This window comes from Epinephelus fuscoguttatus, linkage group LG1, assembly GCF_011397635.1.
Source record: "Epinephelus fuscoguttatus linkage group LG1, E.fuscoguttatus.final_Chr_v1".
Taxonomy (NCBI): Eukaryota; Metazoa; Chordata; class Actinopteri; order Perciformes; family Serranidae; genus Epinephelus; species Epinephelus fuscoguttatus.
Genome location: NC_064752.1, coordinates 22,221,767 through 22,235,848, shown reverse-complemented (window position 1 = coordinate 22,235,848; position 14,082 = coordinate 22,221,767). Strand labels below are relative to the sequence as shown.

Here is a 14,082-nt window from a genome sequence, read left to right as displayed (position 1 = left end):
AAATGGGGGCCTTCGGGGATTGACTGGCGCCTGGAGCCAGCTTCAAGTGGCCGTTCAAAGAACTGCAGTTTTTGGCATTTTCGTGTTGGCTTCATTTTTCAACCCTGGAGGTTGCCGCTTGGCCTTTCCACACCAAAGCACACTAAATAAGATGATAAACCTATGTCCTGTTGTCATCAGCTACATGAGCTGTGTCTCCTTATACTTGACATTAAATTACTTGTGGACGGGCTGTTCTGTCCTCTGGTATCCCCTCTCACCCATCATCTCGGTAAATAATTCATTATTGTCTGAGTTTTTGTGATTTTTTTCTTTTCCAACTGACTCTTTATAAATGTCGTCTCCTCTCTCCATGTGCTTCTGCTGATTATTTTATGTTGCATTGTCTATAGACCAACTGAAACCTACAATTTACATTTACTACCACTTGACAGCTTACCTGCTCATTTCTCCTTTGCTCCCATAGCCAACACCTCTCTGCTCTGAGCACAGCCCTCCGTCGCTATTCCGCAAAAACACACCATCACTGAGGCGCTACATTTTTTGCATCATTTAACCATAGCCTGCTAAAACTTCTTGTGAATAGGGACACTCAGTGGCTCACCTAGTAGAGCAGACACCCCATGTACAAAGGCCTTGTCCTTGCTGCACAGGCTCGATTCCAACCCATGGCCTTTTGCTACATGTCGTCCACCCTCTCCTTTCCCCTTCACTCTGGATCTAAAGGCAAAAATGCCCAAAAAATTATCTTAGAACACTTTCTGTGATTAGTCCGAGAGTCCAAACCATCCAAAGGGTGTTTTTATACCAGCAACAAATGGAGCCATGGTTCAGTTTGATGTGGACCGCGACCACGTCTTTTCAACGGGCCATGTTTTAGCTGTTTGGTCTGGATCATAGTCGAGTAGAGGTTTCACACCTGTGGTTGTGGTTTGGATCAAATTGAGAAAACCAAAAGTCTAGGACCAAATTAATAGGCGCATTGACATGATTCAGGACCGCGCTAGAGACTTCTCTGCTCCTTTTGGTTGTTTTGCAACAGCTGGAATAGATTCTAGAAAATGTTATCAAAAAATAAGAATATCTAAGAATATCTGTCTCATGTACTATTAATTCAGCAAATATGTCAAAAAGATTTTTTTATAAAAGTAACCACCTGTAATTTTAATTACCTGTTTGCATGAGGACACGCCTAAATCATCACAGCTGCAGCTAGTTGGATTGTCACATAATAAATTAGATAAATGGAGATCACCTGTGTGTAGTTAAGGGATTTTTATCTAGAAGGTGCAACTTGTGGTGAGGCAGTATTACTGCAAAACCTACAGTATAAAGACATCCTTTTAATCCTAGGCGAATGATCTGGTCCCACCTCTAGAAGTAAAAATACAAACTACAAACATGACAAGTTATTATCTCACTCCATCATTCATGCATCGACTTGAATAGTAAGAAGAGAGAAAAACGAAACCAAATGAAAAAGAGTTAACTTTCTGTGCTGCTCCATGTGTGATTCATGTCATTAGGATGAATCAGTGGGGAACGAGAAGCACTGACTCTTTGGTAAAAAAAAAAAAAAAAAAAATGAAGTCACTACTAAAATAGGAAGTTGACTCCCTAAGATTTTCTCTTCTTGTGTATACACAGATAAGTCCAGATGCAGTACACTGCCCCCAGTTGGCTCAGGATATTAAAGTAATTTACAAAGGGTTTTTAAGAAATTGTGGGGGTTTCTACACAGTGACAGGATATTGTAGCTGACAGTTACATAATACAGGCATTTTTGTTCCACATCATATGCGATTACAAAAATCATCTTTCAACCAGAGGCCCAGGTTGGCATTGCTGAAGTGTCACAGAAGCCCTTCAACATCGTCTCTGACTTTATGTTTACTGTGGACACATGGGAATGAAGTCACACAAAGGCTAAAAGGTTTACTTTATATCACTCTGCCCACCACTGACTACATGTCTCCTGACGAGTCAGCCGCAGTACTGTACGTGATGTGCCTAGCTCAGTGCCCCTGTGTCTCGCTTTGTTTGTTCCTGTGTGAGACGTTGACATTTCACAATAAAGTTTCCCCTCCCACATCCTCAGCATTTCTCTGGTACTCAGTACACCAGGAGCAGCCCTGTTGTGCACTGTGGTCTTGTTATGCTTTGTCTGTTATAGTAAATTACTTTCATCCTGTACATCTCTGGTGTTTTTTTCTTTCTTTTTTTAGTTTAATGACAAAGCTTTAGTGTTTAACTGGACTGGTTGTGACAGCAGGAAATGTGACCAGCAGAAGTGAAACCTGTTTGGGGGGGGGGGGTCCTCATCTTTTTTGGTCACACATAATTTTTCTGTACTTTTATCATCATGAGTCATACATAAATTGGGCTATTATTGATGTATGATTCATGCAGGACTTGCCATCATCAGCAAAGCATGGTTAAAATGTCCAGTGTGTGGGATGTGGGGTGTCATCTATTGGCAGAAGGGTGTAATAAATGCATTTTCTGAGGTGTATAATCACCTGAAAATAAGAATTACTGTGTTTCTGTTACCTTAGAATGAGCCGTATATATATTTACATAGGGAGTGGGTCCTTGTCCAGTGTTGCACCAACATTGTTTCTACAGTAGCCCAGAACAAACCACACACTGACTCTAGATTTACTACTCTAGACTTTCATTTTTTTCTTTATGTGAAACTGCTTTATTCAGTGTTTTTACTTGTTTAAGTCACCAGGGGTCTCATTTATAAAACCGTGTGTAGGATCCACACTAAAAATGTACATTTGGGCAAAAGCCGAAAATGGCGCGTGCCCAAAAATATATGACAGCTTCTACGATCCGGCTTCCACCTCCCCATCTGTGTCAGCAATTTACCGTGGCCAACATGTTCGTAAGCATGGGTCACAGTTTCTCCCATCAAGTCTGTTTTTATACATCACAACATACATCTCTTTCAGGCCTCGTTCTGTGCGTACACAATGTTTATTAATGACACCCCGGGTCTGTTTGTTTTGGAGAGGAAGAGTGGATAATTCCACTTCTGGTTAAAAACCTCCTGAATGTCCGGGGCTGTATACACAAACATTCTTCTGAGAGTATTCTAAGAGTTTAGTAAGGAATCTGAGCGTAGGAGTTATTTAGGAAAGTTCTAAGAGCAACTCTGTGCAAGGAAGGGACAGACACTTTAATCTTACTGTGGTTGACCCCGTTGCTAGGTGTGATGCTTTCTTTTAACAGAAGTGATTGGTTGTCACAGACACACCCTTTTGTGAGCCTGTAAGGTGTGGACACCCAGTAACTGCACCACAATATGAGCTTGACAGTGTTATCATTGTTAGTGCAATCACCCTCCATCCATCCATCCATCTTCTAACCGCTTCATCCTCTTGAGGGTCGCGGGGGGCTGGAGCCTATCCCAGCTGTCATCGGGCGAGAGGCAGGGTACACCCTGGACAGGTCGCCAGACTATCGCAGGGCTGACACATAGAGACAGACAACCATTCAACCACCATATAGCCTAGTCCCCAATCTGCATGTCTTTGGACTGTGGGAGGAAGCCGGAAGACTCCGCACAGAAGGGCTCCCACACCCGGGATCGAACCAGGAACCCTCTTGCTGTGAGGTGACAGTGCTAACCACCACACCGCCCCGCAATCACTCTCAGTTTTTCAAATATCTTAATATTGTGATAATTTCTAGCGTTATAGCTAGCTTTGTTAGATGGGGAATGTGTGCATATCCCAAATGAGATCAACCACAAACATTATCCCTGCACCAGATGTCACTTTGTGTTTAGAGACCATTTCTCAGACCTCTTCTGTTTCCACCATTTTCTCCTCTGCTATAGAAACTCTTAAGATTCTTAAAAGTCCTCCTCCCTACTCCTAACAGTTTTCACCCTAGGAGCTCTCTTAAGGTCTAAGATGCTTTGTGAAAAAGGGGAAATTCTAAGACGTCACAAGAATTTTCTTAGAATTTCGTCACTAGGAGCAACTCTTAGCACTAGGAAGCTTTGTGAATACAGCCCCTGGGTCTTAAGTTATCAAAGAAAAAGGTGCACACTTATTAGCAGGTGCTAGGCTAGCAGCCCATCTGTGATGACTTGAGGAGAAACATGGATTTGTAAAGGTACGCTGCTTTACTGAGTGTTTTTACCCATTTAAATCACTGAGTCTGTTTGTTTTAGAGATTAAGACACCTCTGCAGATAATTCAGCTCCCAATAGAAACCTCCTGAACAAAGAACATTGAAGGAATTCTAACCAGGAGAAGCTGGTTGCAATCTGCAATCCTCACTGCTACATGCCACTAAATCTTACACACTGTTCCTTCAACTCATAAATCTGAAACAAACTTATTGTCCCACTTAATCTGTGTGTTGAATTGGTATTGTTTATACGTTTGTGTGTTTGGAGGTTGTTTTGCTATTTGACCTATCTGGGTCATATTAGTGGGGATAAACTGTAGATTATAAAACATAACTCTGCAGAGTATTCTGTGCCCTGCCGTAACTGACGGTATGGTATCATACTGTAATGTTTGGTTTTGACCCCTCCCTCACTAGCCCTGTAAAAAAATAAATAAATAAATAAAAGTAAGCTCCCTGGAAAGTCATGACAGAGTTTGCACACTCTTATTTGGTTTTGTGGCCTACTTTCAGGTTTTGTTGCACTGTACAATACTGCTGAATAATTTCCCTGAGTACAGCATCGTAGTTAAGATTTTATATGGCAGACGTGAAACTTGCCCCAGGCACGTACGAATGCACTGTCTGGCTTTATTATTTTTGCTGGAGTCAGAGTCTTCAGTTCTTATTGCATGGTAATGTAGTGCAGATTTTTCACATCAATCAGTGCTTATACTGGTATTACCAAGCGATGACACTGCACAACTCAACAATAAGTGCAGGCTTGATGTTCGCAGTGATGTCTCGTTGGTCTCAAGTAAGCAAGTTTCAAATCCTGTTAAGATCTGTACTGTGTGAAATGGAAACCAGTGGCTGCCTGAAGGGAGAAAAAGGTATCAAATCTTTATCTTAAACAGTAGAGCGTGCTCTGAAAAATGGTTGGACGTATTCTTGATTTCAGGGAAGTGGGCTAAAACATAAAGAAGACACTGGTTTGGTCATTTTCTGTATTGACCAAACCAGTAGACTTATTTACAATTGAAGTAAATCACCTGTTGTATCTGGTTTACCTTGCTTTGATGAATGCCAATCAACTAGTACCTTTCTGAAAAATATCTTCGCTGTCTGAGAAGTTCATGTGAGCCCCACTTTAGCAACTGATCACTGCTGAGTCCTGAATGCTGGATTAAAGGTTATTGACAAAGATCTCTCAGTGGGATGTTGTAGTTTCGAGTCAGCTATAGCATCGCTGCGACTCATAATAGCCGTCCAATTAAACAGAGCAGAGCATAAAATCATGCATGAGAATTTGAAGATGATGATGATGGTGAGCTTCAGAGGCATCATTTCCCTTCACAACTGCTTGTGGTTGAAATCAAATGTAGTATCACAAAGCCTCATCTCACACAAAAAGCTTTGCTCTCATGTCACAGCATTCCTAGTTCTGAGATGACAATCAACAGCCAGATAACAACACACACACACACAGCAGAGACTTTGCCTTGAACAAGCCGTTTGTGCTACAACATCAAAGTATTGCAGCTTCAGCACTTCACATGAACTCAAAAATAATCACAGATATATTCCTGTTAAATAAAATAACATTTCCTTTATGATGGCTTTATTCTATTGGTCATTTTTGATTGTAATTTAATCCAGAACCATTTTGTTTACAGTATCTAACTTCTTTGAATATGTTAGTGTGCAACACACAAACTGAAAACATGTCATAGGTGGGATTGCTATAGTGGTTGACATTAAGTAGAGGTGGTTGTGGGTTTCCGTGATTAGCACCTTCTGTACAGTGCATCGGCCTCAATGTTTCTAAAGTGCGTTCTGTCTCACGGTCAGGAAGTGTCAAAGGAAGTTAAAAACAGAAGTATGCGTGAACCTGGGAGCAAAAGCAAACAGCTGGAAAGGGCAAGAGAGGCGATTCAAAATGACTTCCTTAATGTTGTGAAATTTAGCAAGCAAACTCAAATTTAGCCTTAGCGACGTGATTCTAAAACAGTCTCCACTGTGGCGTAACATCATGGACTCTTGCTTCACATCCATGAGGCTGCTGACTATCACATGTGGAGTCTAAATCCATCCAAAAGTTATTAAGATCAGAACAGAAGAGGAACAAATAAAATGCAACTCCTGCTGACAAGAAATATTCTGTTCTATTGTGTTAATTATTCCCATTTCATTAAACTAATCACATTATGTATACATATATAGACAGGAAACAGCCTAATGTGTTGCATTTCATTCACTAGCTCATTACATTCTTGAAGTCGATTGATTCCAAATTAAGATCAGAAACTGAAAATGTATTCTTTTTTTGTGATCACCACTCGTCTCATATCGAAAAAGAAAGAAAAGCCTGTTTAAAAAAAAAAGACCAAAAAACAAAGTACAATACAGAGACTTAAAACAAGAGACAAAAAAGGAAATAATTTTGGGTGGCGTCAAACAGCTCACAGGAACTGCCATTATCGCTTGAAAGTAGACTTTAATTGTTTGTCAGTGCAAAGGGTAAAATGTGCTTCCTTGTTTTCTTTTGGAGGAGAAGTGTTGGAAGTTGTGACGAGCCAAGCAAGACACATCTGAGATCAGGTTACCAGACACTTTGTGTGCAGAGAGATCCTGAAAAATATTTAAAAAAAAAAAAAAAAGCTAAATGAGAAGTGAGAGATGGACTGTAGGTCCTAACAAGACTTAACGTTCATCTTTTTCTTGGTCACTGTTCAATAACATTAGTCACAGCTGCATTTTGTTTAGATAAGCCAGTTCCAGGGCATGCTGATTTACTAGGAAAGCTCACTGAGACAATTAATGGAAATGAGCCACGGTTGAAGAAACAGTTCACCCCCAAATCAGAGACACATATTTTTCCTCTTACCTGTAGTGCTATTTTTCAGTCTGGATTGTTTTGGTGTGAGTTGCGGAGTGTGTCTGCCTTCTCTCAGATATAATGGAACTAGGGGCGCCTCTGGCTTAGTGGTAGAGCAAGCGCTCCTTGTACAAGGCTGTTGCTGCAGCGGCCCGGGTTCAACTCCAGCCTGTGGCTCTTTGCTGCATGTCACTCCCCCTCTCTCTCCCCTCTTCAAACTTGTCTGTCCTATACATTAAAGGCGAAAAAGCCCCAAAAATATCTTTAAAAAAAAAAAAATAATGGAACTAAATGGCACTCGGCTTGTGGTGTTCAATGCCAAAAAATACATTTGAAAAACTCAACAGCAATGTCTCTTTCCAGAAATCATGACCTAGTTACTCAAGATAATTCACAGACCTTGTTGTGAGCAGTTTCATATAGGAACTATTTTCTTCCTACCAAACTACACCCACCAACCAAATCACTGTGCAGAGGAAGTGTGCATCTTCTGCTAGCTTACCTAGCACCACTGAGCTAGCTAACATTACAGCTCAGGTGAGGAGGACACCATTAATGTTTACATCTCACGCCGCCATAAGCATGAGCTTCTCATCCATGAGTAGATGTACACTTCGTTCCTATAAAAGTCTGAGCCGAGTGCCATCTGGTTCCATTTTAATTGAGAGAAAGTAGACATCTCTACAGTCGATATCTCAAAGACTCAACAACTAACACCAAAACAAATCTAGACTGATAAATGGCACTACAGGTATGAGTAGAAATATGTGTTCTTGATTTAGGGGTTAACTGTCCCTTTAACAGTATTAGTTGCACAAGTGCTTTTCCTACAAGGACAAGTTAAAATGTCCGCTGTGAAAAAGGTCTACACATACTGTAGGAAGCCTGCAGTGTATCACCTCCAGTTCCTTCTCCTGTGCCTCAGTGGAGCGCTTCATGTTCAGACTGCTCCGCAGATCGAGGCTGCTGGGCGGCGGCAGCATGCTCTGACCTGTGTTTGACCAGCCTGAGAGACAGTGCTGCACAAGACAGGAGAGACACATTACGATGAAAAATGGCTGAAGTACAGTGATAAACCTTTGTTACACTTAACATAGAGGTGTTAGCAGAATATGTTAAGATCCCAGAGGGATAATGGGACGGCTGAGGAGGTCTCTTACTCACCGATGGTAACCCCAAACTATCAGAAGGATCAAAACTGCATCGCCGATGAGCTTTGTACTTGTAAGGTGGCAGGAGGGTGGAGCGAGGGATGCTGACCCTTACAAATCAAACAAAATGGAAACTAATGAGACAACAGACATGCTGCTGCTACAGTGGTAAAACTTGGTTGATTTTCATTGCATGGACCCTCAAATAGACAAATTTTAGACCACACACACAATTTTGCCTCATCAACCCCTCATTTGATGATGACTTGACAAGTTATGTAAGAGCTGATAATACATTAGTCATTCTCAAAAGGGTAAAGAATGACTCCTGTGAATCTCTGAGGATGCCAGACCCCACAGCCTTGGTGCATAGCCCTTTTATTCTACTTAAATGTGTTTAAAGGAACACACACTACTACTGTATGTACAATTATTTGACAGCAACATTCACAGACATAAAAGCCAGGAACAGGAACAACAAGGAAAAATGGCACAGTATAAAAAGTCTCAGCTGCACCTAAGGGCACCATCCATCGCCCTCTGGGTTCATTTAGTAGGGACAAAGTGTATCAAATTAAAAATGTCTGTTGCCTGGTGCCACTTAAGTGCTCTGTTGTTCTTAAGTGCTTGTACAAGGCAGTTAAAGGGCACATCATCATTACCTGATGAGAGCTGGCTCAGTGGTAGTGTGAGGGTGGGAGGATTTGTGCTTTTTGCACACTGGGCAGCACTCCTGAGAGTGAAGTGGGACGGGGAACAGTCTGCTGTTAATCTTGTAAGAGAATGTACCTGAACAAAAGGTGAGCAAGCAGAGGTGAGCATTACTTGAGCCATCGTGAAAAGAAAAATGAGAGTAGTCTATTTAAATAAATAACCCCTCTTACATTGATGAGTATCTGTGGTAGCCTCTGGACTGTCCTTGTCTGTTAGTGATGGCAGGACTGAGTGGTTCTCCTCAGAAAATCTATGAGGAGAGAAAATTAATAGTAATTTGATGATGCTATCATCAATCACAGGCAAACATGACACACAATCAGTCGCAAGTGTAATCAAGTGTGAAGCACTCACTCTGCTTGGGGGCGGTGGACACACTCGTCTTTATTGAGCGATCGAAACGTGTGTAAGTCATTGAAGAACTCATCAGAGCGCTCTATCAAGGAGTCCTCAGCATCCAGGACTCCTTAGAGGGAGCAAACATCACCTGTTAAGGCTCTATTATATGACTGTGTGTATAAGATGGAAACAGGTAGAGAGAGAGACCAATAAGGTGTACCTGCTATCCAGTCATACCCGAGTAAAGGCTGTAAATGATGCCTATCTGGGGCAGGTATTGCTCCGCATTCATCAGACTGAAATGTGACTCGACTCTGCACCTCCCTCTGTGAAAACAAACAAATAGTAAATGAAAGTTCATGCAAAAAATGAATTGAAGGTACTCAAATGGTTTTTTTTAATAGATTTTTTTGGGGGGCGTTTTCTTGCCTTTCTTGGCAGGACAGCTGAGGCATGACAGGAAAGGTGGGAGAGAGAGTGGGATAACACACAGCAAATGGCCACAGGTCAGAATCAAACCTGGGCCACTGCACACACTACCAGGTGAGCTAGAAATCACCCCAAGAAACTCAAAATCTAAGTTTTAAATGGTCAACTGTTTACATTTGTGGATCCCAAGTCTCATATTTACCAAATCGTCTCCTACTGCAAACCTTCCTACTGGTATAGTTTTAGTTATAGCTTATTTATTTGCACAATAATTACACAATACATAAAACTGAAAGGCAGTAACTTCAGTGCAGGAAGGAAGGAAGCTCCAATTTAAACAAATAAAATAAAACTGATATTATTACGTTAAAATTGAAAAAGTTGTTATGAGAAATCTGATGAAATTTGTATTCTTCTTTCAAGCTGTGACACAAGGCTGAGATTGAGCTATGGAAGCCATCTCACAGCCAGTTCCTGTGAGTTTCGAGCGACATGGAGGTGAGTACCTCTTCAGTTTTAGATCAATTATTCCTTTGAGCCAACCAGTTTGAACAATTCTGTTTACATTAACTGAGATTTAGAGAGCAAGTTCAGTCTAATACTGATGATCTACTTGACACTGTACAGCTAATTAAAAACAGAGACAAACTTGAGTAGACTGTCCTTGGTTCTTTTTTCTTACCTGTTTTTTGCTGTGATTTACTAGACAGGACTTGGTGCTAACCGGCCCAGTATCCTGCAGCCTGCTGTGGACAAAAGGATGTCTGTTGCTATCGTTGAAAAGGTCAGATAGTGTTGTGTGTCCAGCTGTCCCTCCTTTGTATTTGGAGGTCAAGGGTGGTGCTGGAATAGATCCCTGGATGCCTGTCTGTTTTTCACATGTATCTGATAAAAGGTATGAAGGAAAAGATTTTTCCATTAGTGATTCCAGAATTTTTAACTCATCACATGCACAAGACAGGCTTGCAGTAAAGTGTAAAATGATAAGGAACACAAAACAACATAAAAAGACAGTAAAAGGTCAGTGCATGAAAAATATAATTCTAAATGTAAAAATAAAAACAGTCATCACAACCCACAATAAAATCCCAGTTCTAGCTTTTTCTGAACCCTTCAACTGCATCCAGGATTTCTCTTATTTCTAAATTTATCAACTTATAGATTCGGGTACTGGCCTACCCCTGAGTGCCTTGATCAAGCCCCTCTAGGGCCTTTTTTTGCAGTTCCCATTCCTATCTCACATGTACTTATTTGTATTTTTGCATAAGTGTAAAATGTGACCCAAGTTTCATACCAAGACATCTCAGCTATCTCCATTACAACTAATCCATCCAATGAGATACAGCTGACAGCTCCAGAAGCTAGGTAGTGGACCTGCGTAGTCACCTTTTACAAATACTTCACAATAAATTGCATTTAGCTACTTTTTTGTGGTTTTTAGAATATACTTAAGGGAGTTTAAAGTGGGTATGACACTCAGTGTTTGACAAAACTGACAAAATATATCCAAGTTTTGCGTTTGATGTGATGTGGTGTCTGTGTCAAGCTCAAGCATGTCAAAATGATTTTAACCAGCTGACTTTAGTACAGGGTGTCTACAGGTATCAGACAGTTAAATTTAATGCTTTAATGCTTTAAACTTTCAAGACAACCTTTAATTACATTTAGGACAGATTTTTGGACAACTTACTTAACCATCACAGGTAAAACATTGCAGGTCTGTAGTATATATGTGGTCTTGTGCAGAGGTAGGTGTCATGTGGGAATATAGTCTAGTTGTTAGAGTGAATTAAGTTGATCTACCACCTCTTTGCCAACAGGTAAGCGCAATTATAAAGAAAAATGACAGTCTTATATTAGTCTTTTAAAGATTTTTAACATTAGAAATGTGGAGCTTCCCTCACTTTAACAAAAAGAAATTAAATGATGTATAAATGAAATAAGATAAATGATGATTATGACTTTTAAGGCCTTGTCATAAAATTGACTTCTGAAAATACTTTTAAGAACCTGTAGACACCCTGTAGTATTCAAATATAATACCAATGAGGACATACACGCAACACCAGTTTTATCAGATAGCTAGCTAGCTAAATTAGCTAATATCTGCTGACTTCTCTTGTGTCTTTGGCCTCACGTAAACAGTTTCATTACCCGCAAACCTCACGGTGGGTTTGGCTAGGGCAGCCCGGGCAGGACCGCGGTCTCCATCGGTTATCGTCAGGATGTCTATCGGCTCCCTCCTCTCCTCAGCCTCGTCCTCTCTCTCCCTCTTGCGGCCCTGACTGCAGCCGCTCAGCCGCTCCAGTTTCTCGCTCTGCTGCTTCAGCTGCTTCAATAAATCTTTGTTACGCTCCCGTAAAAAGTCCAGTCGGTCCGTGGAGGACATTTTAAAATTTATAACACTTTTAAATCGCGTTTAACCAGCTGTGAGAGACAGGAAGCACTTTCAGCCTCTTTTCAGATTTAAACCAGACTTCACCAGCTCCATAACAACAGCGCGTTGTCAACAATGATTTGATTGGCTGTGAACCGTCTACCCATCATGCCTTGCAGCTTTCCGAGGTTGTTTCTTAAAGGGACAGACACACATTTGATTTAGGCCACAAACCGTGCTGCGTACTGCGTCCCACATGACATACTAACATGCTATAAAATATATAAGCTAAAACAGTATGTAAGATTTTTTAGTATGCCAGAAAAAGAAAAAGCTGCTTGGTAGTTGAATATTATGCACAACATTAGAAGGGTACAATGAGGGCTTTGAAGATAGTGTGGTGAAAACTCTTTATGTGTAGTCTGGTGTATACGTGTTGGTGACTGTATGTTTGCTTGCACCTAAGGGGTTTATGGAGTTATGATTCTTCATTGCTGGCTACTTAAAATGGCACTGGTAGTGGTAGTTCTTAAATTAGTGAGAGACTCAGGATGCCTCAGTGTTCTTCTGAATGACTCATAAGGTCTTTTGTTCCAGCAGCTGTCAGATTTTTTAACACACACTTTTATATGTGGTCTCAGCTGTTGATTATGTCTTAAATGTTTTTTTATGATGTTATTTGTTTGTTGTGTTCTGTGAGTGTACTGTGCATCCTGTTTGTTGCCTGTAAGAGTTGAGCTGCTTCTGGTGGCACTTGAGTTTCCCCATGGAGATGAATAACTGGTCACTAGATGGCACCATTGCTCCTTCATGGTTTCAGAAGTGGCAGGCAGAAGTGACACTTGAACTATCAGCTGTAGAGCTTACAGAGAGCTTATACTATTGCAATTATAAAAATCTAATAGCAAAACATTTTTTAGAGGATGATGATTACACAGGACAACCTGCTGAAACTGTCTCTATATCCTGACAGTTGTACATGGGACACATAATCTGTGAAACAAAAATTGTTTCCTCTGCCTCATTGTAGTGCTATTAATGGCATTTGCAAGAATCCATCATATATAGACAACTAATCAGAGCTGAGAAATTTCTAATGCAGCTGTCAATCATGCCAATCACTCTTATAAGCTGTGGTCCAACTGTCAAAATAGGCAGCACTGATCAAATATGAATCAAGATTCTGTTACTGCATTGCCCATTTCTCCCCTCACATGTTTTCAGAAACATATTTTAGTGCACTGTTTAGCTGTAAAGTGAGAAAGTTTGCTCTGGTTGGTGGGTGATGCTTTGTTTTGGCTCGACTGTTTTCAATGTGGTGGATAAAATTAGTTGCAAGTGTCATCTGTGAATTTTCCAAATGTAAAATAGATTGTGAATTAAGAAACAATGTAAGCTCTGCAAACTTTTGACTTTTCATGTTTCTAGGACCGTTAATGCTGAAAGGTACATACAGGTTTTGGAGCAACATATGCTGCCACCCAGACGATGGTCTTTTTCAGGGACGTCCCTGTTTACTCTAGCAAGACAATGCCAAGTCACGTTCTGCACATGTTAGAGCAGCGTGGCCTCGTAGTAAATGAGTGCAGGTACTAGACTGGCCTGCCTGTGATCCAGACCTGTCTCCAATTGAGCATGTGTGGCACATTATGAAGTGCAAAATGCAACAACAGAGACCCCTGACTGTTAAGCAGCTGAAGTCATATATCAAGCATGAATGGAAAATAATTTCAGTTTCAAAACTTTAACAATTAGAATCTGCAGTTCCCAAATGCTTACTGAGTGTTGTTATAAGGAAAGGCGATGTGACATGATGGTAAACGTGCCCCTGTCCCAACTTTTTTGAAATTGGGGTTGTATATCAACAGATACATATGCTCAAAACACAAGGCTACACCAACAACTTAAAACAGAAGAAGGGCAACAGAACAACTTTGAGAGGAAGAACGTTAGCTTCACCATTATGATAGAGAATGTGAAGTTGACCTCACACTATAATGTTTTGTTTTGGATGGGGGTGCCATCATATGCTGATTGTGTTACCTGTGCCTAAAAGAACAGTATTTGGA

The 14,082-nt window shown here is 40.8% G+C and overlaps 1 protein-coding gene across 2 annotated transcripts; it reads right to left on the bottom strand.

Annotated features, from left to right (window-relative positions):
• Positions 1 to 5,669: 5,669 nt before the first annotated feature.
• On the bottom strand, positions 5,670 to 12,133 carry LOC125889324 (migration and invasion inhibitory protein). Of its 2 annotated transcripts, none has more exons than XM_049577191.1 (9): positions 11,791 to 12,133; positions 10,319 to 10,521; positions 9,428 to 9,533; positions 9,223 to 9,334; positions 9,039 to 9,118; positions 8,817 to 8,943; positions 8,168 to 8,264; positions 7,879 to 8,022; positions 5,670 to 6,756 (listed from the first exon to the last, which is right to left on the bottom strand). In XM_049577191.1, exons 1-9 carry the CDS (start codon positions 12,023 to 12,025, stop codon positions 6,634 to 6,636), a joined length of 1,227 nt encoding a protein of 408 aa, XP_049433148.1. In that variant the 5' UTR covers positions 12,026 to 12,133; the 3' UTR covers positions 5,670 to 6,633. The 2 variants fall into 2 exon arrangements, with proteins under 2 accessions (XP_049433148.1, XP_049433157.1); XM_049577200.1 differs by having other exon boundaries at positions 5,671 to 6,756; positions 7,903 to 8,022.
• Between the last annotated feature and the right edge of the window lie 1,949 nt (positions 12,134 to 14,082).